Below are 27,257 nucleotides of genomic sequence, written 5' to 3'. Positions count from 1 at the left end.
TTGAGTTGTCAATCAAACAAATAATTACAAAGTTATAGTGCGTTGAAGTTCCGCGCGACGTCACAAAGTGCTGCACTTTTACGCACTCACTGACGTCACGGGCCTTTACTTTAGAACTTTGGCACGCTTTATCTCTTTACATTTTCGATAGTTTTAATAAGTGAAAAATACATGTCAAGTAGTTTTTGATAAGCTACTTAACTGACGGACTAATTAAAACTCTTGCTTTTTTACCTAGGAAACATCCCTATTAAATAAGATCCTATAATAAGGTGGAAATAAATTCGCCAGAACAATATACCTAGAGGGTTAAATGTTGCGCCTTATCCACTTGTATTAAAGTTTATTGTTATATTCATATTTTAGAGGTACCCAGTAAAATTATGCATATTGTTTCTGACAAATAAATATAACAAAGTTTCTTTTCTTTTACAGTACAGCGAATGTGCGATCAAAGACTACAATAGAGGGCGACACTATCTCATAGACCTGGCGCGGCGCTCCAGCGTACCTGTGTTCGATGACGTAGAGTCCACGATGGCTTTCGTAGTCGGCCGAATGCGCGCGCTACAGCAAGCCACATAGCACATGCACTCACACCATTGAGTAGATAACGTACAGAGGAACTGCTAGAGGAACGTACTCGAGCATGACCGAAGGGAGATTCTTACATTCCACCTAGAATTTTTTATGAACACAATGAATAATTTTAGTAAAAGCACCGCACCGAAATACTGAGGATACCCGATGATGATTTATCTCGCAAGTTGTTTTTTCATGCGAGAATCGAATGGTTTCTCTGTACGATATGTATTCGGTGTCGTGACAGTGCAACACAGTTAAATGCCGCCTCTGTTTTCTAATGCCAATACGAATTGGCCGGTCGATTTACACTGCGCTAACAGCGCTCACAAGTTCTTTTACATCTGAATCTCACCCGTTAACTCTATTGTTTGTTATACAAACTCGTTATACGTAATACACATTCGATGACCAATCACAAACGGAATAAAGACATCACAAATCGAAGAGCGGCAAGGAGTCTCATTACGCGTGTACTTATTAATTTCAAGACGTCTAGTTTAGTACAAAGAATGTCTCTCTTTTATTCATCACTCTCTATTGTAATATATCTAACGTAATTTAGGCACTAAATTTTTAATATGGATTCAACTAGTAGTTATTTGAGCGAGAGCGAAAGGTGATGGCGGCGAATGTCGTGACGAGGATGTAACAAATCTCTGTGATGAATTTGTTTAGGAAATTTTAATATTTGTGAATTTTCAATGCATAGTTATTAGTTAGTGATTATTAGTAGTATTGTTACGCAGGCAGGTCCGGGTAGCAGTATAACTTTAACTGAATCTTAACATGACAATTGCACATGTCGCCGTTGGTTGCTCCTATTGCGTACAGGAGCGGTTAAAAGTTGTCACGTTTCACGCAAATCACGTACCTTGTAGCACTTGAACCAGATACTTATTAGTGCAAGTACTGATGACATTCGTACATTTGCAGTGGTTTTGGGATGTACACACGAGTGGTACAGTACAGTGGGTCTCTAGACGATTCTCTCAAATTAGATCTTAATTGTGGTGTATAGCGTAGTGTCGAGCGCGAGTTGGCATCACTACTGCTAAAGTTTTGGGATAAAAGTACAAATGTATTGCTCATGTAGCAAAATTAAGGGTATGTTGTCGTGTTATGTGTAATATTTTATGCAATTTCTAATATAACATCTTATACTCATTTTAATAGCTGTAATAAAATTAAGATTTCGGAGGAATTTTCTTAATATGCAAAATTATACAATTTAATGCTTGCAATTAAACTAAAACAATGGCTTTCAAAGCCGCGATTCCATACCTAATGTAGGTATAGAATAGATAATATTAGGTAATTTAGTTTAAAATATTTGACCCACTGTTTCTAAAATATTAAAATTTTATTTAATTCAGCAAATATTATTTGCTAGTCACACTACCCATTAACATGTCTAAGTACTTTGTTATGTAATGTTTGATAGTACAAATATCTAATTTATAGAAAAAATGTTTCGTATGTATATCAATTGTAATTTTATGCCATGTACGCTTATTTTAAACTAAAAACATCACATATGTAAATATAGGAATTTGTAATTAATATGTCTGTCTTTCATTCCAATCCTGCCCCGAGACGATAAGAAGATTCCAATCCTACACATTCCTGTTACTTTTATATGTAGGTACTTCAAAATAGAATACATTTATATGACTATGAAGTATTCGTAATAACGGTTTGTCTGAAATAAAATAACTATATTAACTTTATCATACTGATTTTAATCCACAATAAAACCTAATTAAATAAAAAGTACTTAACTAATGTTAAAAAACTGTCATTTTTTGCTTATCCTTCCTATGTCTTTGCTCTCTACTTATCTGCTGTTCTCTATTTCGAAGAATGTTCAATTCTTTTGTTTTCTCAACGATTTGCGCTTTTACATTGTTATGGCTATTCGATCCGGGAGCTTGGCGAGACAAAGAACTGTTCAGCTTCATTAGATCTTTCTCAATTCTTTTAGTATCTTCTGTAAGTTTAAATTGTTCAATATTCAAATCTTTGGTTGTCGATTGTTTTATATCCATAGGCGACGGAGCAGCAGTAGATTCCTGATCCTCATTGTCGCCCAATGTTCTGTTGATGAAGTTGAAAACGTTTCTTTTTTCCTTCTCCTTTTCACGTTCGTACGCTCTTTTATTCCTTTCTTCTTCCTTTTTTTGTAGCCTTTTGAGTCTTTGTTCCACCTGTACAGAAAACAAATTTGTTCGAAACCAGGAAGAAGCTGTACGGCTAGCACGAAAAACTTTCGAGTTCAAATCGTTTGCGTGCTCGAATCGCGATCAAAAGATTTAGTACGAAAACTACAACAGCGCCCTTGTGAACGTGTCGTAAAGTGAACTTAGTATGAGAAATGGTTGAACGAAACTTATTTTGAGAATCAAAATTGTCACGTTATCGTTTAATTCGAAGGTTGAGTATCGAATTTTGTCGAATACGTAAACGATTCGAAGACGAAAGTTGTTCATGCTAGAGGTACTGTTATTTTAGGTATTTATTAAGGTATACCAACAACATTACATACAAAGTACTTTAAATAAGATTGATAAGTGTAAAAAAAAGAAACTATATTTTCCACATTAAATATTGTATTACAAATAGTTTCAAAGGTCTCATTTGTTCTGGAAATAACACGCGTGTGGTGCACAATAGCTTCTTCTAGCAGTCAGTAGTACTGATCACTGACGTATGTACACGAAACGGTGCTAGACTCCGAGACAAGCTAAATTACACCATATTGTTCGCAAAGAAAACTTTCTGTAGTACATATTATTCTGAGATGATACCTTCAACGGGTCCTGTCCCGCATTCTTCTCTGATATCGCCATGCACTGGTCGAGGCTCTTTCCCACGGGCAGCACGCGCGCCTCAACCGGCAGCACCCGGCCCGCGCCCTCCGCGCCGAGACCCGTGCCCGGGACATAACCCATGGCTAGCATCAGCTTCGAGCCGATACCCTGTGAAACAGCATTAATTGAGATACGAGACGCCTTTCGTCAAGAAAGTAACCAGCATTCATTATGAAATAAGACGAGTGTTAGTAGATTCGAAATGGTATTCGTTAAGAAACGAGACAGCTTTAGTCGAGAGTCGAGATACGAGACAGCATAGTCGAGCGAGATACAAGATAGCTTTAGTCGAGATACGAGACAGCATTAGTCGAGATACGAGGCAACATAACTCAAGATATGAGGCAGGATTAGTCGAAATCGAGATGCGAGACAGCATTAGTCGAGATGCGAGACAAAATTAGTCAAGATACGAGGCAGCATTAGTCGAGATACAAGACAGCATTAGTCGAGATACGAAACAGTATTTGTGAAGATACGAGATAGCATTAGTCGAGATACAAGACAGCATTAGTCGAGATACGAAACAGTATTTGTGAAGATACGAGATAGCATTAGTCTGATAATATGAGACAGCATTAGTATTAGTAGTAGTTGTATCTCGATAAAACACAGCATTTGTCAAGATGCGAGGCAGCATTTAGCGTATCGAGATACGAAACAGCCCCCTTAGACAAAACGCACTTTTTGATCGAATCGAAAATCGAATCCGTCAAAACTCCATACAAAAAAGGGGCTTTTCGACCACTTTTCGACTGGTTTGCGATTATAATTTGCACTTTGTCTAGACCCACAGTATTAATTTGTCAAGATACGCGACAGCATTTGTTGAGAAAGGAGACAGCATTTTTCGAAAACGAAACAGTATTTGTCGAGATACGATACTACAGCATTAGTCGAGATTCGAAACAACAATACATTGAACAATAGAAACAACAAATTCATTCGCTTAGCGCCAATTTTGGAAGAGGACCAGTTAGATTTGCAGAAAATAATATCTATTGTAAAGCTTGGCTGGGTAAACTATAGGAGATGCCCAAATTATGAATTGCCCTTGTTTGACATAAACATTGTTAAATAGCATGCAGAGAATATTTTAAATAATACATACTCACTCTTGTGTGTCTTTCCCACTCGCCCATAGCTGGAGCGTTGTTCATGAGACTCTTTTCAATCAAGAGGGCTCGACCCTCACTTTCATCTTGAGATTTTAGTGTTTTGCTTTCTGGATACTCTGTGTCGCTTAAACTGTCATCTGAATCACTACTGTCATCATCTTCAGCTAAAAATTAAATTTCTGTTAAAACCCCCATTCATAAAAAATAATAATTATGCTAAAAAAATTACAACTGTACCATTCAGTGGAAATATTTCCTCAAATTTTACATATATTTCCTCAGATCCAGACTTCCTTTTTTCTCCAGATTTTACTCCATGCTCAAGTTTGGCAATACATGATCTTTTCTCAATATCAACATTTTTAACTATTGCTCTGTGCCATAAGCGGTATTTTTCTGATGTCTTCTTTGTTAGACTAATGTCCTGAAAGATAAAATATTTTTTTTATTGTATAAAACTAAATAAAAAGCTACAAACTAAAATTATGATTAACTGAGAAGAATTACCTCTCCATCTGGGGGTTTCAATTTAACTAATATACTGCTCCCAACTCTTATTGAATTGAAGTTTGGTTCAATAGCATCTTTTAAATTAGACAAAGGGACTACAGCCCCATGTGAATATCTGAAAGAAGCAAGTCAGTTGAAATCCTGCATAATATAAAACTTTTAAAAGTATAATTTTCATTAGATACAAACTCACCTACATTGTTCATCCTCAAATCTACAATCGCCATCAAGGTAGAATGGACAGGGTAGCATTTCTGCATGAGTTGGATGTGTGAACAAGACGCGCACCTAAACAAAAGATATTAAATTATAATTTACAATAACAATGAGTGCTTCTAATAGCCTGATAAGTTATGGGATTGTACTTTAAATTACCTGAAGGTCTGTGAATTGGTCATCATCTTGCTTTGGAATGATTTCACTGACCATGGCATTGTGGAGAGTAGGCTGGCCACCCCATTTATGTGTGTGGTACACAGCACACTTCATGCCTTGTAATGTGGCTAGTTCATCCTGAAATACATGTGATGTAAAGTAAATTAAAATTAATCATTATTAAATAGCAAAAATCTGTTATCTATAACTGATATCTTCAAAATTACTGCCACTTGAAGCAACACTGGCTTCATGAAGTGCTAATGCACCTAAATACTATTTTCCATAAAACTTTAAAGTACCTCTATATTACTGTCATCATCATCTTCATTGTCATTTTTATCATTTTGAGAAGATTTTGAACATTCCGGCTGATCTTGATCATTTCCTTCATATGCACCACTTTTAGCCATTTCTTGCTGAAATTGAAAGATACAACTTTCAGATCATAAATACCTATTTATATTAATTGTAGTCACAGATTCAATTACTTAAAATAGTAGCAAGAAATCTTATATCATGTGAACAATGACTGTGTATCAAGGACGACTGTGTATCTATTTATTTTATTTCCTTACCATAAACAAAGCATACTCATCATCTAGTTCTTCGTTGTTATCATTACTGACTGCTGGACCTGGCTTAGACTCAGCTTCACCAGAATCTGAGGTACTTTCTTTGGCAATCCAAGCATCCAAACTTTCCTGGGTTAGATGAATGAGCTCTTTCAGTTCAGACTGCAAAGCTAATAGGGATTCCTTCTCGTTATCATCTTGGACCACTGCTAGTGCCTCATTAACCATTGAAAGCTAAAAAAACGAATAATTAAATAAATACACTATTGAACCTGTTGGTTCCTTGGAGATAACCTATTGATTGATACATACTTGGTCATTGTACTGACTGATAGATGTTTTTATATCGTCCATTTTAATACTTTTAATATGTAATTTTATTTATTCATAGCTTTATCTTTTCAAATTGACTCAAACAGAAAGACAAACAAATTACAATTTGACTGGATTGAAACAAATCTACAGGGTGTGGAAACTTCCATACTGTTCCATACAACGGTCATCGAAGTGAAACTTGCTTCCAAACAGCGACATCGGTGAATAAATTCAAATACTTTTTAACTACCCTAAAACGCTCTAGATGTCGCTGCTCCTGTTTCCTTCATATTTTAATTTTTTTCTTAATTAAAATATATTTGAGAATATTGTTAATTACAATGTAAAAACTTTTTTTAAATGAAATTAATTTGTTTTAATTTAAAACTGAACATTGACATTTTTGTTATAATTTACATAATAGAGTAGTAGAAATTACTATTTAACATATGGCAACTTTGTTTTTCCTCCAAAATGGCCGGTGTTGTTTTTGTTATGTTAAATGCAATTCTTTCTTTCAAATGCATTCTTGTTTTCTTATCCATCATTTAAGTTTTCTGTGGCCCTATTAAAGTATTGAAGAGTCGTCGAGTCAAATTCAAGTTCATTCCTTCGTACCTGCTGCTGTTCTGGTTCATCGGAGTTTTGTTCGTTCCTTCGTGAATCGCGAAGAAACTTTCTGTTATGTTCACAAGTGATCTGAGTTTTCTCAATGTGCAAATGCTTTTTTAGTGTTGTTGAAAACTTTGCGAAAAGACGCTTTTGGTGTATAATATTATGTGTGTTCATAAATAAAGTAAAATTATTAAATTCAAAAGTTTTTGTTTACTTATTTGCATTTCCATGTGCAATGTAGAATTTTTCCAAATCCATTGTTTTGAAAATAATACAATACGTACACCATAAAGATAAATATTTTCAAAATAATGGATTTGAAAAAATTCTACATTGTACATCATAAAAACAATAATTCTTTGAAGGTTATGAGGGCCTATGTGTGCGTGAACTGTGTGTATGTGTGCGTGGACTTTATGTATGTATGTGTGCGTGTACTATGTGTGTATGTGAGCGTTACGTACGTAGGTTAAGTACAGGGAATTTAACACCAGGCTGTCAATTAGTAGGCTCAAAAATTTGACAGAGAGGGTTCTCTATTTCCTATGTATTACTTTTCTCTATGCAAATCTAAATGACATGTACAGTCTAATTTTTTAGAAATCAGCAAAAATGTCATCAAAAATGGCCAACTGACATAAAAATATTTTTAGTCTGTGAAGTAGTGATGCGACAAAACCTCTCGTTAATCGCGAAGTGAAATTATTGTAGTACTTGCGTATCATCGGCGCCGGGTGATCGTCAAAATACTAAAAATATGCAACAAAGTCGCAACATTTAATGTGAACTGATTATTAATTTTTCGAGAACAGGAAACAAACTGTATGCACAGATGTAATCAAAAATCACACTGGACAGTAAACAATCAATGATATCCGTAAAGTTATTAAACTTCAAAAAGTTCTGTTTCACAGTGTTGCTACTAGTGACATCTCGCTCGCTCAGTTCTTTGTTGCTCTATTCCACTAGGGAGGTAATTTAAGATGCTATCAATTGAAAGAATATTTTTATTTTCTTTTCTTTTATTTACTTATATAGGAAAATAAGCAATGGAACAATACGTAAGCATAATTGCAAAAAAAAGTAAAATAATTTCGTTTAAATAAAACCGACTAAAAATTAAACGGACTCCGAAAAAGTATACACTAAAAGTTGAAAAATAATTTTACGTTATCTGTCGAAGTTATCGCTGGAAAACTAAACAAAGTATCGTATATTTTTTATTTCAAATTATTCAGTAATCGGAATAAGTGAATACTTAAAATGATATCGATTAAATTTACAGATTATTGTCTATGACTCACAGGTTACAGCACTGATGTGTCAAAGACAAGTCATAGACAATATGGAGATAACACATGATTTTAAACGTCAAGTCAATTTGACAAGTCTCACAAATTTTCATCGTCCACGTATTTTGCTAAAATAATTTGTTTCAAAGATTGATTTCAAACTTGTATAAACGTGAAAATAAAGTTGGTTTCATGGGCTTGTTAAAAAATGTGTATGATATTATGAACACGTAAGTGATTATGGTGTAATTGTGTATGAAAGTTTTTGTTTACATCTCTGCTGGATTCTAAAAAATCAAGGTATAGATGTCGCAGGCAAATTGTATGATTCCGCATTTTACAAACGGCGTCGTCAGTTTACAAACGCTCGCTGTTCTATGAAATGCCGAAGGCAAATTGGCGACTCGTTCAATTGATAAAATTTCGACTATGATTGTTGCAATAGGGTGACCATCATAAAACACATGTTGGACAAATCAGACTTAATTTCAGAAATCAGGTAGGTATCTATTCAGGTAAGACAAACCTAAAATACTAGCTACTCCTAAAGTAATAAAAATATTTTCGTAATAAAAACAACACTAAACTAATTTAAACTATTGACGTACCTATAGGTAGGTACATAAAACTATGACATAAAATAAGTTTCGATAGTCAGTCCTTTAATTAAGTCTTACATTTTAATTATACCTAGAAGAAGTCTAGAAGACAACACAATTTTTTTTTAACCAATAATATTCCGCAGCAGTCCTCCACCAGTCCGAGCACCAGATTCCATTGTCACCTTAGCGTTTTTTACGTGCCGGATAACCTCAAAAACTATTTCATTTTTCCATAGCTTTTTCACTGCTCCTATTTGTGAATCGTAAAATATTTTTAATTAACTAAGTATAATAAATGTCTTTTTTTGTGAAAAGTCCTTTGAATACGTAGAATTTGCACTGTTTTCTGTATCACAACACCACGACTCGACGCCATTTTTCTTGTTTTGATTAGCAGCGCCTCGCGTGGTAAGAAAAAGAACTAAATACTTCAATTTGCCTCGGCATTTTGTAAACAGCAATTGAATTGGCTATCAAATGTTTTGGCATATTATAAAGTGCCCAGGCAATTTACATTTTGCCTTCGGCATTTCATAGAGCAGCGAGCGTTTGTGAACTGACGACGCCGTTTGTAAAATGCGGAATCATACAATTTGCCTGCGACATAGACACAGAAAAAAAAAAAAAAAAAAGATGGATTAGGGATTAGAGCATGTAGATGAGAACGAATGATGAATGAATGAACGAACACAACTGAACGATAGTTAAAATTTATATAGCGTGTTCTAAAACCAGCCCCCTAGACAAGTGGCAAAACGTAAATGTGACAGTTTTAATTTCGAAATGCCTTATTTATTTGCTTAGGTTGCAATTTCTGAATTAAAACTGTCACGTTTCTAAAGTCTGGTGGGGCTGATTAACAAAAAGACAATGCCGGAAATTGGCGCCTTTTTTTTTCGCGCGGCCATCTACCAAACCTTGTTTTTTGATTACAAAATAGTGTAATAAACCAAACTTACTATGACACGTATACCTCTGAACTCAGTCTGAACTGAGTTACGAGCGTTAGAAGTTTGATTATTTAATACTCAATATTTTATTGCATCCATTATGTACTTAAAATTAGAACATTATGGGCCCTGTAGGGCACCGCAATTAGGAGAGAGGAGGACCACCCCAGATCAAGGGAAAGATGTATCAGAAGTTAAAGCCTAGTAATTTATCATTGAGATACTCGCTTAAAGCATAATAGTGTTTGGAAATTAATTTCTTACAAAACTTGCGCGCAAAAAGCAAATCTAGTATGTAAATCATCAAAATTCTAACGCTCGTAACTCAGTTCAGACTGAGTTTAGAGGTACATGTCACAGTTAGGTTGGTTTATTACACTATTTTGTAATCAAAAAACAAATTTTGGTCGATGGCCGCGCGAAAAAAAAAGACGCCACCTTCCATACAAAATCTGGCATTCAGAGGATAAAAAATTAAACGCTTTTAAGAAGTTATAAAAATATACAAGAAATCTATTTTAATTCTTGAATACAGGAATGTTACGCATAAGTTTTATAATTACAATAAGGCATACATAACTATGTATTAAACAACATTATTTCTTCAGGTTATATTACAATTTATTAAGAGCTTCAATTGTAACTTTCTTGATAATGGAGGCAGTTATAGCTTTAATTCTTTCGCCAGAGTATTCTACATCATTTTCAAAATTAGCAGATATAGAACGGAATGTATCATTCATGATATTTTTTATTTTTTCACCCATATTATCTTCAATCTCAGAACATTCCTCATTTTTTCGGATCCTTTTACTCTGTTCTTCATTTTTAGAAGATAATTCTTGTTTCAATTTACTTATTTCTTCAGTTAATTTCACTTTATTTTTCATTTCTTCAATATGCAAGATATTCTCATTTTGTAAAGCTTTACATTGAAATTCTAACTGGATAATTTTTTCTTCTTTTTCTTTATTAATTTGTTCCAAGTGTTGAATTTTTTGAATGTTAATTTCGTCTACTTTTGGAACATCCTGTTTAGGAATTAGTCCCATAAATGGACTACTTGAACTATTGTTCAAATCTTTAGATTTTATAAATTCTTCATACATTCTTATTTTATTCTCATACTCTGATAAAAGCTTTTGCAATACTTCTGCTTGAAAATTACTTGTTGTATTGTTTTTATCCTTGTCTTCTATAAATGAGAGTTTTCCAAGAATTTGATCAACTTTATCAGACATTCTAGTCATGTTTATTCTTATTTCACTATTGCTTACTCTTTGTTCAGAGATAAAGAAGCTCATATCGTTCCCACTGCTATTACAACTTATTATGTTACTATTTGTCACAGGCACAAGCTGACCATTGACATAGGTAAATAATGGAACACTGTTTGTGGCCTGTTCCATATTTATGTGACCTGTTTCTATTACACTTTGACATTCTGGAAGATTTTTATCAGAACTGTTCCTTTTCATAATGCTTTTGACTGGTTTATGCCTCACAGCTTTATGGTTAGTACTTGTATCATTTGTGTCTGAAGAATCACTAGTTCTTTCTGTAGATATAGTTCGAGGGGGCAGTACTGACTGCCCCATATTTGCCATTCTATTCAGTATAGACATTTTTGTTCTTCTATTAATTGATGAATCTGTGTCACTTTCTTTTTCTTCTGCATGTGTGTTTAAGATGACCTCATTTAATACATGTTGGTTACTTGGTTCAGAAGACTCCTTGTCCGTAACTACACTTAAGTTACTTGGCTGGGGAAGCTCTTTTTCTTCACCAGAAGAAAATTTTATTTTAGCACTGAAACTTTTTAACAAATCAATAATTTTTTTCATTTCATTTTCAGAAGCATACAAACTCCAATATTTCTGGCCATTGTCATGGTATGAGAAATACACATTTTCTTTCACAGTTATTTCAAATGCTGATGATATTGTGGCACATGATAGTGTTGTCTTATTTGAGTCATATAGTACAATGTTATGAAAGCCACTTTTAATAATTTTTATAATGGCAAATCCCAACTTTCCTCTGGCTACATAAGCACCGTTTTGCCTGAAAGTGAAAAAGAATTGGTTGATTAAATGATTCGAAATAGGTAAAGAGACAAGTTTTTTTTATAGCACTAACCAGTCATATCCTATTAGTACACAAGCGAAAAGGCATTGCGTGGTTTTTATTTCTTCAGGTTTTGCTGGTTTCGGCGGAGTATATTTTAATGATTCATTTTCCGTTCCATCTTCTTTTCTGGTTTTTCCAAATATATTTGCCAATGAAGTGCTGCGAAAGTAAAATAGGTATTGTTTATTTATGTGGTTGTACTCAAGCCTTATTAATATCCAGACATTCGCTTTACAAAGTTGAACAAGGCACAATTTATAAAAGTACTTAGTTAAGTAAAAATAATAATAAATAAATACAAGTACCTATTAGTTACGTCTAGTTTACTTATTAATAAGTAGTAGGAGTAGTGGAAGTGAGGACCTTTGATAGGTTCGCTTAGTGTTAGTGTGCAAATAAATATTATTAAGAATAGAATACTTACCTCGATGCAGGAGTAAAATAATCATCATCTATGTCTTCAGTTTCCAGCATTTTTGTGCAAGTAGTGTTATAATTATATTACGAATATGTGATTTCTAGCACATTATTCTTTAATTTGGGAACAACTTTAGTGAATATACAATGACACAATTTATATTTTCTGCTATCAATTATTATGTAAAAATTTTTGTTTGACACAAAACAGCTGGTCAATAGTTCTTCATTCATTCATTCATCATCTGTCACACAAACAAGTATGAAGTTCGTCCGGATACATTTTTTTTAAATAAAGGTACCATACACGTACCATAAATACATGAAGCTACAGATAAAAATGGAGGCCAGACTCCCAATACCTACTTGAAGCACAAACTAAGTATCAGTATCTCGCTCTCTGTGGGCAGACTTGCTCTTTCTAAATAAACAAAAAATATAAAATTGCTCAAATTCAATGAAACCAATGTAAAATCTTTATTTCTTGACATAGGTATCATTAAAAATGATAAGTGTAGTTACTGGTAAAACGTTTTAGGAAGAAATTACTGTAAAAAATGTGAAAAATGTTTACAATGATCCAATGTCGGAAATCACGAAATAAACACTTACGCGTGGAATCTTATGTCACTTCCAGGACAGCACGTACTACCGCAACCACGCACTACAAAATTTTGCACCAATTCTTGTGATAAAACAATGATTATTTCCTGTAAACAATCTCAAACGAAATTAACTGCTTAATAAACAAAATAGTAAACAACCGCCATGATGGGCCGGATTGGGCCGATGTTGCCACATGGTACCGATTACCCAGGAATTGGGATTGTAATTCCCTGATTCGCCAACACATTAAGCCTAAATGGCCGACAATTTTGTGATATTTTATTTAACTAGGTAATCTTAGTTTCAAATATTAATTATTTATTTGTTTAACTTCTGATTTGGTTAGTGTATTGGCTATTTCGAAGAATTTACAAGGAGATTTAAATCAGAAGATAGCAATACTACAGTTCACACTAAAAAGAGAGGTAGGGCCGCAGAGAGCGAGATAGATATAAGTAGGTATTTGACTCAAGTTTTGTTCCAAACTCTGCCCTCCATTTTTATCTGTAGTGCTTCATGCATAAATACCACAGATATGGATAGAATCTGTGATAAATACTTTCACCCTATTGAAGGCTCATTTTATTTTGGTGGACCGCATTAATGATGACGTCATCACTAAACGTCAGTGTCAGGAAGGAACTTGGTTCTTCAATCTTTTTGTCTCTGTCACACTAATGCGTTTCCTATACAATTCTTATTTTTTATTTCTCTTATTCCGCTTATCATTCATTATCAACCAACCAAACCACCAGGCAGCAGCGTAAAAAACACCTTGCGCACAAACCTAAACTCGCAGTGGCGTAAAAACCTATTACATTAATTATTCATCATTGATCTACAGTTTATTTATATCAATAGTTTCATTGTGTTCAATAATCTGTGATACTTCGTAGTGAGCCCTGAAGACTAACCAAAATGCCTGATACCTTCACGTGTATTACTTGCCAGGTGCTTTTCAAAACTCCCGAACTTCAACGGGAGCATTATAAATTGGACTGGCACAGGTATAACCTAAAGAGGAAAGTAGCTTCAATACCTCCTGTATCACTGGAGGAGTTTGAACAGAGAGCTAGAGAGCACAAGAAGCAGGCTGAAAATGATAGCCAGGGTGAATCAGAGTTTTGCAAGTGTTGCTCAAAAGTGTTCAACACTAAGAATGCGTACAATAACCACCTCAATAGTAAGAAGCACAAGCTAGCTCAAGAACAGTATGTGGAAGAGGAGCTCAGTGCTCATTCAGACACTGACAGTTTCGTTAAAGTTGAGACCAGCCAACCAGGGACTGCGCCTGGCAAGTTTGTAGTTGTTAATCCAAATGACTCTGGCGATGACGACATAGAGACAGATTCTGAAATTGAAGAGGTCTGTAATTACTAGTATATAAATTCTATTCAAATCTTATTAGCCGTCACCTCATTTCATATAATTGTGCAATCTTATTTCTTGTTTCTCTTACAGCTTGATTCCGATGAGTGGGAGGAATGCCGGATTAAGGGAAGTGACTCTCTCATCAAACCCCGAGATTGCCTGTTCTGCACACACCATAGCAAGAACATGGTGAAGAATCTCAAACACATGTCTGAGGCCCACTCATTCTTCATTCCTGACCTGGAGTACTGCATTGATGTCAAAGGCTTGTTGCTTTATTTGGGAGAAAAGGTAATTTGATTTACTGTCAGAAACTTCCACGATCAGTTTAATATTAATGTCCAATAGTTTTATAAACAAGAGAATTTAAACCTCCTTTTATTAAGTAAATTGGTTAATTTATACTCTGTAATTTACTGTTACATACTTGACTTCTATCTGATGTAAATGTTGGGCAATTTTTGGTATTATATTCTAAAGTATTTACATACCAATAAATGAACTAGGTTTACTAACTAGGACTTTATAAAATTACATGCTTTCTCATTTTCCCAATAGATATCACAAGGCTTCATGTGCTTGTGGTGCAATGACACAGGCCGAACATTCTACTCCATGGAGGCTGCTCGGGGTCATATGGTAGATAAGGGCCATTGCAAAATGCTGCATGAAGGGCTTGCATTGGCAGAGTATGCTGATTACTATGATTATAGGTATTTATCTCTGTTATAATGACAACTTTTATATTTTTTATTCAGTTTATTGTCTAGTTAGATTATTAATATTGCTTATAAATACAAATATGCTTTTAAATACAATGTCATTGTGTACAAACATTTTCTGTTTAAAATATTGAGTACTTTCAATGTCGAAGTGTTATGATGATGATATTATCTTTAATGTTATACTCACTTAGATATTGGTTGTTTATATAATTATATGATATTTTCTTGCAGTGCCTCGTACCCGGACCATAAAGATGACGATGAGAACATGGACATAGATGAAGAAGTGGAGTCTCCGACAGCGCTGGAAGGCGATGACTTCCAGCTGGTGCTACCCTCAGGAGTTACAGTTGGTCATCGGTCCCTTATGAAGTGAGTCACGTGTAGTTTTCACTGAGTCTGTGTTTGACTGATGAACTGAACTTCATCTGATGGTTACCGATGAGTCATTTGTGTCATAGAGACATTAAAACAGACATTGGGAAACCCAGTCCCATTAACGAGCAGTTATGTTTAAAGCTTAGCTTAACTGTGTGCATATTCCAGTATTTATTTATTTCCAACTAAGATTTTTTTTATAAAGAACAAGGCTGGTGAAATCATTTATTGTTGTTTGTTCAGTGTTGTTCAATTTGCTTTCATACTTAGAAGGTCATCACTGAAAGATTAAAATACTTTATGTATGTGGGAAGTGTATGAATGAAATTACCAGTAATCATTACTTAGTACTGTATGTTAGTACAATATAAAGTGGTTTATGATTGTTTTTTTTTCAGATACTATAAACAACACATAACAAACAACGGTCAAGCATTAGTGAAGAAATCAGATCGCAAATTACATAGACTTTTAGGAATGTACAAAGCAATTGGATGGGCGCCTAAGGACCAAGCACAGGCAGCCAAGTAAGTATAAATCTTATATTACCATATAAAACCTACAATGGGACCCTTTCTGTACTTTAAGTGGAAAAATAAACCCTTATTCACTATGTTGTGGATAAATTCAGTTAATATGAAATCTATGTTTTATATAAATATGTATAAAACTACTGTATAAACAAAAATAGTCATTTATACAGTCTTCAGTGGTTTTTGAGCATTAATATAAATAAAATCTCATAAAAAATAAGTAAGCAAAATCGTTAAGAAAACAAAATCGTTAACACGTATTATTTTGTTTATCAACTATAACTTATGCGTAGTATAACTTACACGTGGGCAGTGATAATAAGCGTTCATTCAAATGTTGACCTTGCGTCATTGCTATAAGAGTAAAACTGTTAAAAAATAATAAACATAGTTGTAGACTAATAAATAAATAATCGTAGGCGCAGGTAGTAAATAAGACCTTATAGTACTACAAAGAGCTTTGTTGTGTATAATTACGCATAGCGTGTAAGAATTCAGAATTCCAAAGATTGTATGGCGCAGTTTGATAATAACAATAGTACTTATAATACCTAGGTCATCTGTTTAAACAAAGCATTGTAAAACTTATTCTAAGTTAAATATTTTCCTTCGTGACTTTAATATCCTTTTGCCACTTTATGAGCCACAAAAAGTACGTACAGACTATCCTGAGTACTAACATTTAAATCGTTTTTTTTATTTTACTTACTTACTGAATCATTTAAACTTTGAAGCACTTCCATTTTTTTAAAGAAGTTGTTAACTGTTTTAGAGTGGCGCTCTGCTATTTTGCAAGAAAACTTTAAAATCCGCTATGCATGACTGTACCTTAACGTATTCATAAGATCTTTTATTATTTGCTAAGTTTAAAACGTTTGTTGCAGGAAAGCACGTGACATCCACTTCATGAAGCGAGTGCAGGCCAAGTGGCAGATGAAGCTATCGCTCAACGCAAACAAGTTCCAGAAACATTACCGGCCTCAAGTCAACTTCTAGGCACATTCTGTTAGTAAACTTTATTGTTGTATACCACGTTCAAATAGTTTTAAAAACTGCAGAGCTGATAAATTTTGTTTAACAAAAATAGACGTAATTTTAAAAACCATTGCAATAAATTATAATCATTTGACACCTAGTTGACAATTTCCTGGTTTACTTTTGAAAATACATAATAGATTAGTTCTTCATAGTACAGTTATACAAAATTCTTTAGGTACGTAATAATAAGTCGCCATTTTGATCTCTAGAGAAAGAAAGAAGTCCAAACTTGATGTTGTATGTGCGTGTGTGTGAAATCGTTGTGCAGTAGATGAAATCTAATTGTAAAATATAACTGAATGTAAAAAGATTGTTCAAGTAGATAGATATTTAATTTTACTAGAAATAACCGTCAAATAGATACTAGAAATGTCAAAAATACTGTTTTAGATTATATCTGTAATTAAAATTAGGTACTAAAAGATACATTCTTGTGTCCTTTATATTGTTGACATAAACATTTTACTATTTGAGTCAGCTAAAGTTGTACCTCATTTTATTAAGTAAGTTGAATCATCAAGTCGATGAATGAAAAATTCAAGTTTGGACAAATGCCTAGTTTTCAAAATGACTTGCGAACAAAACAATAAAATCCGGTAAGATATACCAATAACGTTTATTGAAATAACGTTAAACTCAGACTCGACATGAGAAAAACCAGCGAAAAATTATTCACTCTCTGGAATACATTTTGAAAGAAATGCTCACGTTTTCTTTAACACATTAAAATACGCGGATCCATGAAATAACTTGCAAACATGTTTTAGCATGTAGGTATTTATACATTTTTTCCATCCATCCATGCGTATACCTTACTTAAAATAATATTATGTAAATATTTTGAAAACCAATACGTTACAGTCCACTGCTTTTACTGTACAAAAATAGAAATAATTAAATACATAAAAGCTCATCTGTACCATCTGTTTTTAACTTAATCTAAATGTTAAATAAAAATCGGGACTAAGTAGGTAATACTATAATGTTACGGTTGCTGCACTTGCTAGAACTACAATCTGTAAATGGAATAAAAGCAATAAACATGAATATTTTACACAAGTTTTTTATTTGCTTTACTTATTATCGGGTTCTTCTAATTTTTCTACTCGAACGTAGGTGTACTTTTTACTTCCCTTCGTGTTGTTGAAATTACTAGGTTTTCCTAATTCCCAAGGAATTTTCACAGGTTTCCGATCTATTTTGAAACTTAATTTATACAGTGGAAAAGTACTTAATTTCCCATCAAAGTACTTGGATATCATTTTGGTGAGGCCTTCGTTGATGACGTATTTTGGTGCCACATCTGGGATCTTGCTTATGTATTTGTTAAGAATTTTAACTATTTCTTCATCAGTTTCGTCCTTTTCAGCTTCTAAAGTTCTTCCTAAAGTAATAATAAAGGCGAATATCTGTAAAGGTACATTTCATCGTTACATTGGAAAAGTAAATGGAACGGTCAAACAATGTTTGGTGCAACAAGTCAATTTGAAAAAAAAAAAAAAAAAACTAGTTTACTAGGTGATCCAGTCAGAACTTTAATTAAAATAGCTCCGTTTTAATACGAATCGGTTTAACCGCGTGAGACTGAAATGCATTCTTGTCGCTCGATTAATCGCATGGTTCTGAATCCCCTACTGGTTTATTAGATGTGAAAACAAAAGAAAATCACTTACTAGGATTCCAATCATCTTGCTTTCATACTGCGCGTAATTAAAACCGCAGATCTAGGAATTATAATAATGGAAATACCTGCCTTTGTTCTCAGCAATCCAATCAAAGATTAACTGCCGTTCCGCTTATCAACAAATTGTAGAGAGGCTCATGTAACAAATTGAAAACGGGACAATCGTAATGAAAGACTGGATGTTAATGCGATCGGATTTTATTCAATCAATCGGTTTTATTCAATCAGCTGAGCGTAACTACCAAAATTTTTATTTTCGCTCCTGAAACTGGAGCTGACTTGGTACTTCCATTTAATCATAATTATAACTTTGTAACGGACTCTAAAACTTTACTTTGAAATAGGCGATAATTATGATTGATGAAGTTAATAGGTAGACTTAAAGTTGGGCGTCTCCAAGTGAAATTACCTAAAATCGGTAGATATCAGATTTAATTAAGGAGAAGTAAAAATATTCCAGGAAGCTGATATCAATTTTGGCCTTTTTTAGCAGCTAAGTAATTTAGTCCATCATACTGTTAATAAGCATAATATAGTACTGAAATGAAACTCAATTCAAAATCAAGTATAAAAAAAAGGCTAAAAGGCTGCTATTGACCCTTTAAATATTTAGATCCATCCAGGCTTATGCGAAACTATTTACAAAACATCTAAATCGTTTTTCTCGTTTTCAAACCGCACTACTGTTGCGCTTTACCAGTTTCTTGGTTATGATAAGTTTGTACAGGTAGGTCCAGAATGCCTCTAGGTGCGGTTCCTCTTCTTGAAAAGCCTAGAGCTGCCTTCAGAACGCAAAGGCCGGCTTCCAGCGTCTTCCGACGATCGGAGTCGTTGCCCAGCGCTGGGTTGATTTCTACCAAGTCCACGGCTCGGAGACGCCCCGTTGAGTGGATGATCTCCATCAGGGATATAGCCTCGCGGAGCGTCAGTCCACCACGAACTGTTGACAGATAGGGAGGGAATTGTCAGATGTTTTTGTTTAGGTATGGTGTGATGTAGTGTACTTAGATATAGTGAAATGCTGCAAGGGGGAGAGCTTATGCAAGATGAAGTGGTGAGTTTCTTTTTTGTTATTACTTACTTATGGACTTGTTCAATTTATTATAGAACTCTGTGTAAATTGACATTCTTCAGGTCCATATGGTGCTATTTATTAATTTGCCTAAGTTTATCTCTTTTATGACCTAACACTTAACAGATATGATTTTATTTTTGAAGCCTTTATAGCCTATAAAGGCTTGCTGTAAAATGTATTGTTACATAAATACCTGGTGTGCCTGTACTAGGTGCTTCCAAAGCATCCAAGGAGTCTATGTCGAAGCTTACATGAATGGGCTTATTCATGTCGGGATCCAGCACTTGGAGAATGTGGTGTATGGACTTTTGTATGCCGTGTCTGAAAATACAAAGAGGGTTTGTTTGATGATGAATGATTTTTAGATAGGCTCTACATATTTGTTCATACAGTAAAATATTAGAAATATCGTTCTGTAGGCAAAATAATATTCGTAGCAGATTAAGTTTCGTGATCAATTCGTTCGTCATCTTTTGTAGGTAATATACCTATTATGTTGGTGAGTAATTACGCGAAGCGCTCCCGAAATTTAATCTGTTACGAAAGTTGATTTACCTCGGGCACAGGACAATATAGCATTCGTTTGTTACGGAATTCGATTCTTCATATTGCATACCTTTGTGTAGGTTAGATTTACTCAGGTAGTAGGTACGTAAATAACTTGAGGACATATACAGGGTGATTCAATCAAATAAAAGTTTTATATCGTAATCGAAACTAGGATACCTACGTAATAATGTAAGGTAGGTATCTACCTACTCTTCTTAATAAGATTATCAGAAATGGAAATGAGATATCGATTGTCAATGAAGGTTAAAGTACAGCCTCCCTTTTTACGTAAATAATGCAAGATAGATAAGTATTGCCTGAGTGTTACCAGATATTTAAATAAGTAGCTGTTAATAAAAATTCTCGCCCTTTGTTAACGATAAAAGCATTTTCCTGCGTTGAAAAGCTTTTAAATAAAGGGAGGTGAATGGGAGATCGATATAATGAAATTATAAGGATTCCTTTTGACTGGTATAAGAAAATAACGGCGCCTTATGCTTTATTCATAAATAGAAATAAGAAACTTACTGTTCAATGTCTTCCATTGCGAATGCTGGTACTTCGTATTTTTCTATAGCCAACCTCTCGTATGTGTCTACGGACCGCAAACCCACGTATCCAAGATTTTTTATGGAAAATCTGCAAATAATAAAATGGTCTTATTAACTTTATTTAAATATCTAGGTTATTATAATTACTCGATAGATTTTTACTTGGTTCGATAAACAAAAAATATTTTTCAAAGACCTACAGTTGCAACCACTACCACAGTCACTACCTACTTAACTTAGTTCTACGGTGCGATTCCCGTATCTAGAGGGCAAGTGAATTAGTACGAGCGTACTTAGCAAACATCTGTATAATTTGGCGCTAAGTTTCATGAATTTGTGTGATTGTCGTGACAATATTTTACGCTTATTTCTATTCAGTGACCTTCCATCACAAACTTAACACGTGCTTAGGTAAGTAGGTAGATAGCTTATTTGCTTATCCCCCATATCAGTCGCCATAATTCATATTATAATCTCACCTCGCCACACACAAAGCATGTCCACATGTCAAGGGGTTTTGTCACTATTTGAGCTACTGGAATATTTATTTGATTTGAGTACTCACTAAGCTGTCAAGGCAAGTTGTGTCGGTTGAGGCGGATTTTGTGGCTAACTCCGCAGGGACTTTAGCAGGTAACTTTAAGGGACAGCCTGGCAGACGGCTGGGACTGCGTTTTGTCAAGTAGTTTGGCTTGTCTAAAGTGATTTATTGTTTATCTTTACTGTTTGATTTTGTACTAAAAGTTCTCAACTTGTGTACCTACCTATTTATGTTATACCTCATACTAAGTAGTATCTTATAGATACAACTTTTCAGCTTTTTTCAGTGATCTCTACATTATTTTTACTTAGCAATAAAATATCGATTTAGGTATCCACACATCACAACGGATTTGACAATTCTATTTGAAAGTTTGTCAGCTTATAATATACAGGGTGACTGGCACTGAACCCTTCTTAGCGTCATTTGCCAGTAATTGAACCTGACTTTTCTCAATTAAAGTATTATATTTTGGGAGATTGGTTGTAATTTTTTATACTTTACTTAAATCAGTGTTAGAGAAGTGCTCATGCAATCACTGTTTGAATCACTTACTTGGGTACCTGCCAGTCCATGGTAGGCAGATACGGCCAGTAGTCCGACAGCTCCTTGACCAGCAGCGCCACCGGCATCCCGTGCACGGAGCCCGAGTCCGAGGTCTTGTTGGTGTTGATGTCTGCGTGCGCGTCCACCCAGATGAGGATCATGTCTTCGTTCACGTTGTAGTGGCCGTCCACCGTTCCTGGGGAACGAAGTCAATTTATTTTTTAGATAAAACGAGCGCAGAATATTAATGTTACTTCGATACGGGTCGCGTTACGCGTGAATTTTAGGGTAGTGTTTTGGGTATTGTAAGTGAGCAGGATTTTTTAATAAGTTCTGTGTGTGTCTGTCTAATAATGACTTTATATTGGGATTCTTTACGTTCAAGGTATCTCCTACGTATAATATTGGCTAGCAAATAGATTAATGTCAGAGTAAACAAAGGTAAGAAGTACCTAAGTAGTAGTAGGTGTCTATAGATTCTAGCTTTGCTTCTTTTCTTGCAAAATTTTTTGTTGTCATCTCGTTGAGGAGTTTTCCGTAGGAATATAAGGCTATATTCTTACACAAAAACCTTTGATTAACCCCTTTAAATCTTTAAGATCTCTCGATATAAATATTTTGTCTCCCTGTATTAATTTATGACTCAACTTCCCAGCGCTCAATATTACACAACTGCGCGTAATATTATGTAGAGCCTTTCTTTTATGTGCCGGGTGTTTCCAAACACATTATTCCAATAACAGTTTGTCACATTAATATAGTCACTGGAAAAATATATTTCCTGTACACCTGGATCTGAAACCCCTGGAGGCGCGAAAGTTCAGTCCGGGTTGCCGTAAACTTCACTTTTTACTATCAAATTTTGCGGAAAACGGTCTGTAGTATAAATAAGCTAGGAAAATTGTACTGCGAGCTGGGAATACGTGGCCACAGTGCAGTAAGTAACAATTGCACTTTTTTCAACTCAAAGTTGAAAAAGCTGCAATTTTAGAAAGTTCTAAAGATTTTTTATTTCCAGAACTACGCAAAATGGCTGCCTTTAGTTTTTTTATTGCCTTTATGAGGTTGAACTGTTTGAAGTTACTCGTACTTACCTACATACCTACTCGTATAAATATTAATTGATATTATCGTATAAGTATAAAATAATTTAATATTGCTTAGCTTTTATTGACATTTCCGACTCTTTAGAATGTGCTCTATCTGCAGTTCAAATCCGAGAGAGTTAGAATAATTTCATAAATATTTAAAATCGTTAAAATCGTATAAACTAATTACATAAAGTTAAATCTCACCAACTCCAATAGAGTGATCTCCGCCGATGGTGATGGCTACCCGTTCATCCTTCAGGACCTCAGAGACTTTACTGGAGAGCTTCCTGTTGCACTCAGACACCAGAGGCAAGTGCGCCATGTTGTCCACGGCTACGGTCTCCACACAGGAGCTGATGTCGATGTCCCCATAGTCCTTTACGTCTAAGCCACCTGTTACAAGTTAATGTTTTGTTTTAACGCGCTTCGAATGGGAGGGAATTTCAAATTCTCTAAAAAGCAGTAAAACAAAGTTGCTTTCTGCTTAATTAATATTCTTGCTTTGAATGAAGTTTTGACCAAAAGTATGTAAGAGTTTAGATAACAACAGCTTTTGATACTAACCCTCAAAAAGAAGATTAAACAACTCCCTGTTTAATCATTACTTACGTTCCAGACATCGGAATTACCTAGATTTCTTTTTGAATTTAAATGCAATAAAAAAAAAATAGGAAAATTATTTTATTCTTGAACTTTAAAAAATCGTACCTACGATTAAGATTTATTATACAGTCAAATGTTCACGATTGCACCGAGTTAAGCGTCGCCTAAAAAGAATACGAGACTTGGAGCTGCTAACTCTACATTTAAAAGTGCTACGTTCTAACATCGTACGTACTCTCCAAACAGTTTTGAAGTATGTAACTAAAATAACTGGGCACTTCTAATTCTCTTTCAGAATTTAACTTTTTCCACGACTTGAAACGAAACAATGTCAGACCCCTCACTGGTGTTGTCCTTTTTGTTTGCTTTGCCAACGATGTTTTAGCTCTCGCTTAGTTCGCAGAGAGGATTTATCTTATTTCTGTTACACCCCTTTCGCTTGCCTGCAGCTACGTCCCTACATACCTATACCTATGAAACACGAAGGGTATTTACCCCTGCCAAGTGAATTCGTCCCGTCGAAAACCGTAAGTGAATAATTACGTGGGTTACAGAATTGTCTCTGTTAAGAATTTTGTTGTGGTGTTTAATGAACGGGATTTTGAGTAAATGTTTAATTAGAAAAGGTCGCAATTCTGTTTGTGACACTAAGCTCCCAGTGGTTCTTCAACTTTTATTTTGTCTTACTCAATCATAAGACTGAAACGTGAATAATAGTAACTTATAATAACCTACTTGAATTTTGACTCTGCCCTTATAAAAATCACCACAGTTTTCTTACTTTTTAATAACTCAATCGTACTTAGACACAAGATTAATTAAACTGAGGTAAGCTACAAGACTCATGCAACAGAGAAATTGTCAAAATAAAAGCCTATCTAAGATTGTTTGGCATGAACGAACACCTTACACCTAATGAATTACTTACCGATTTCTTTAAGCTGTTCAATGAGCCCTGCAGCTCTCATGGCAGCCGGTGCGACGCTAACTCCATACTTTTTCTGCCCCTTCTCAAAGGGCACCCCGACGATGCCCACTCGCTTCAGAGGCTCCCATTTCCTCACGTTGCTCATGTTTCTCACGAACACTCTGATCGAATTCATTTTAGCACTATACACAACGCTATCGATTCCTAACTCTCATTCTCGACTGTCAATACCGAACTATAGAGTCTACAGATCCGATACTAAATAATTCTTATCTCCAACTCTGAGGTCAGAGGGTGAGATGTGTTTAAGATATTTTTAAATTACATCACAAACAAGATTATTGGTGAACGTGAGTAATGAGATCTAGATAACGCCATTGAGCTATTACGATTCAAACATTTGCAATTTTATTTGTTTTCGGATAAGATAATTGATGTGAAGTGAGGTCATTAACTGTAAGATGGTCACTTATTGGCACAGAGAAACTTCTAGTATCTAAGGATGGAGATTTCAAATTGTAGAAATTTGTTTCTTCTTTGCCTCAGGTACATGACATAACGGAACTGGATGTATTAACATTTTACTGTATTATTTTATTGTAGGTAATAGGGATATAACGGAACTGGATGTATTAACATTTTACTGTATTCTTTTATTGTAGGTAATAGGGATTTTCGAGAAAATAGGTGCATTAATTGATAATAGGTAGCGACATGAATAAAGTCACTTACGGAAGAGTGTAGCACAGCAGCTCCAATTTGTAACTGAAATGAAATCTACAGATCGAGTGCAAGAAGGCCACCTCGTGCGGAACAGAAACCTGGCGTGACGATTTAATTATGGTGTTCATTCACATGTAAGATAAAGGAATCCATTTGATGATGTTTTTTAAACATCGATATTGCCTCCGACGATAGTTCGATTTAAGATAGGTGGCATGTGTAATTTTAATGGAAATAAGTAGGTAAAAGATATTTTATCGAAAGTAAAAGATATTCAATCGATTTTTTAGCATGAGAGATCCTCAATAATCACAGAAAGAAAGTATTAAAAATGGAATTTTTGAGAGAAGTTGTAAAGTAAATTGAGAGCAAAGCAAGTGATATGAAATAGGTACGTCAAAAAAGGACGCAGTTCATGCATGGCGTTATTAAAAACGTTGCCAAACTCTAAACATTTTGTTTTGTCCCAATTCAAGCAAATCTTGGAAGTTAAAAGGCTCAATTAAATTAAGGTGAAATGAACTGAAAAACAGAAACACTGAAAGAAATCATAATAATTACCTGACCAGCCGTACGTACAAAACTTCATACAAATGCATTCCATTCTACGAACTCCCAAAGAAGCTCACTGCACTTCCCAGATTTGCAATTAAAGCGCAACAGCTAGAGGGCTGAGTGACGCTCCTCTGTGCATAAAGAAAGCAACTCGTTGGCCACTCCAATGGTAACGGTTAATTAGGTTATTCCTGTTCTTACAGTCAGCAGGGAAATAATAGATAGAAACTTTTTGCTGCATCTAGTTAAGACTATTCGTACTTAGCTATGTCGTTTCAACGAAAAGACGTCTAAACACGGCAGAAGCATTTGGATGCGGGCAGTACTTAACCGTCGTTGTGGAGTTGGGGGAGACTTTTGTCCAGCAGTGGTACGAGTATATCCACTGTCATCTCATCGTCATCAGTGTATTTAGTTTCCACTGCATCAGAAAGAGTCTATCTAAACCAGAGGTAAACGTAGGATTTCCTCTGCACTCCCCATGCTCTTGCCAGACTGTTGGAGAGTTAACGATATATACGATGAATCATAATTTCTTATTAAAATGACCACAGGTTTGTTACTGTACCAGTCAACTCTTCTGCGAGTCCTAAAATGTCAAGCATTTGCAGTAAGGATGTAAAACAACAAATAACTGCCTCGTATGTTCTTTGGTCAGTCGTGCAAAAAGGGCAAAGGCCGTAACTACTTGCTTTACTCTATTTTCTTCAAAGAACTGCACTTTCCAGTAGAGGGCTGGCCGAGTGTTGCTCCATGCATAAAGTACAGAGCACATCAAGGTAAACACTGTGGCATCTTAAGTAGTTGTGATAGAGGTGATTTTGCAACGACAACTGTGCTGTATTGTACTTAACGCGCCGGCCACCGAATGGCAGCGCTCCTGTAACTCCTAATTAAGTTATTCCTATCCACTTGCAGTCTGTGGAGAAGTAATAAGCAGAAACTATATTTCTTGGAAAAAATTAATATGCGTTGCTTACAAAATTGAGTAAGAACAAAGTTGTAGGTAGTGAATGCAAAACTTTTCATCAGAAGAATAGCAAGTCAACTATTCTAATACGATAATGTAGATCCTAATGCGTATTACTTGCCCATTGATGTATAGCGAAGTACTTATGTAGGCATTAATTAACAGAAATGTTCATGAACACTGCATTACTATGGAAAGTGTCTTAAAAATAATAAATTCAAACTTTTACTGTTCACAGTCATAAAGTTGAAGAAGTAAACAAAAACCTTCAGCCAGAAAGCATTTTTAATATATCACTTTACTAATTATAAACAAAATATAAATACCGCAACGCCCTGTAGAGCTATGTCCTCTATTTCTAGCACGGAATACTATTGGTTTCGTTATGTTTGGGTGTTCTTTTTGTATCCAAGACATATAGGGTCCGATGACTGTGAAA

At 34.8% G+C, this 27,257-nt stretch overlaps 5 protein-coding genes across 13 annotated transcripts in view; 2 read left to right on the top strand and 3 right to left on the bottom strand.

Moving 5' to 3' along the window:
• LOC135081617 (uncharacterized) overlaps window positions 1-2,147 on the top strand; it is a 57,129-nt gene extending 54,982 nt beyond the window's left edge. For all 8 annotated transcript variants that reach the window (XM_063976421.1, XM_063976385.1, XM_063976367.1 and 5 more), the window contains one exon: window positions 436-2,147. In XM_063976421.1, coding sequence (XP_063832491.1) covers window positions 436-585 — 150 coding nt within the window. In that variant the 3' untranslated portion in view covers window positions 586-2,147. The remainder of the gene's footprint in view (window positions 1-435) is intronic.
• A 156-nt stretch (window positions 2,148-2,303) lies between these two features.
• On the bottom strand, window positions 2,304-6,505 carry LOC135081660 (zinc finger CCCH-type with G patch domain-containing protein). Its single transcript, XM_063976433.1, has 10 exons — window positions 6,343-6,505; window positions 6,034-6,264; window positions 5,758-5,874; window positions 5,456-5,593; window positions 5,274-5,368; window positions 5,078-5,195; window positions 4,808-4,994; window positions 4,568-4,734; window positions 3,390-3,560; window positions 2,304-2,789 (listed from the first exon to the last, which is right to left on the bottom strand). Exons 1-10 carry the CDS (start codon window positions 6,382-6,384, stop codon window positions 2,370-2,372), a joined length of 1,686 nt encoding a protein of 561 aa, XP_063832503.1. The 5' UTR covers window positions 6,385-6,505; the 3' UTR covers window positions 2,304-2,369.
• Window positions 6,506-10,296: 3,791 nt separating this feature from the next.
• Window positions 10,297-12,573, bottom strand: LOC135086430 (uncharacterized). The gene is made up of 3 exons (XM_063981158.1): window positions 12,359-12,573; window positions 11,944-12,093; window positions 10,297-11,868 (listed from the first exon to the last, which is right to left on the bottom strand). The coding sequence occupies exons 1-3, from the start codon at window positions 12,406-12,408 to the stop codon at window positions 10,419-10,421; spliced, it is 1,650 nt and encodes a 549-aa protein (XP_063837228.1). The 5' UTR covers window positions 12,409-12,573; the 3' UTR covers window positions 10,297-10,418.
• Window positions 12,574-13,661: 1,088 nt separating this feature from the next.
• Window positions 13,662-17,069, top strand: LOC135081582 (cytoplasmic 60S subunit biogenesis factor ZNF622). Its single transcript, XM_063976329.1, has 6 exons — window positions 13,662-14,322; window positions 14,419-14,619; window positions 14,887-15,041; window positions 15,285-15,425; window positions 15,830-15,958; window positions 16,849-17,069. Exons 1-6 carry the CDS (start codon window positions 13,876-13,878, stop codon window positions 16,958-16,960), a joined length of 1,185 nt encoding a protein of 394 aa, XP_063832399.1. The 5' UTR covers window positions 13,662-13,875; the 3' UTR covers window positions 16,961-17,069.
• Window positions 17,070-18,049: 980 nt separating this feature from the next.
• On the bottom strand, window positions 18,050-25,373 carry LOC135081592 (arginase, hepatic). 2 transcript variants are annotated; one of them, XM_063976347.1, is made up of 8 exons: window positions 25,303-25,373; window positions 24,571-24,731; window positions 23,244-23,432; window positions 21,958-22,144; window positions 20,839-20,949; window positions 19,955-20,082; window positions 18,676-19,626; window positions 18,050-18,411 (listed from the first exon to the last, which is right to left on the bottom strand). In XM_063976347.1, exons 2-7 carry the CDS (start codon window positions 24,713-24,715, stop codon window positions 19,367-19,369), a joined length of 1,020 nt encoding a protein of 339 aa, XP_063832417.1. In that variant the 5' UTR covers window positions 24,716-24,731; window positions 25,303-25,373; the 3' UTR covers window positions 18,050-18,411; window positions 18,676-19,366. The 2 variants fall into 2 exon arrangements, with proteins under 2 accessions (XP_063832417.1, XP_063832410.1); XM_063976340.1 differs by lacking the exon at window positions 25,303-25,373 and having other exon boundaries at window positions 24,571-25,113.
• Window positions 25,374-27,257: the final 1,884 nt, after the last annotated feature.

Source organism: Ostrinia nubilalis, chromosome 2 (genome assembly GCF_963855985.1).
Source record: "Ostrinia nubilalis chromosome 2, ilOstNubi1.1, whole genome shotgun sequence".
Classification (NCBI taxonomy): domain Eukaryota; kingdom Metazoa; phylum Arthropoda; class Insecta; order Lepidoptera; family Crambidae; genus Ostrinia; species Ostrinia nubilalis.
This window is presented reverse-complemented; position numbering and strand designations above follow the sequence as displayed.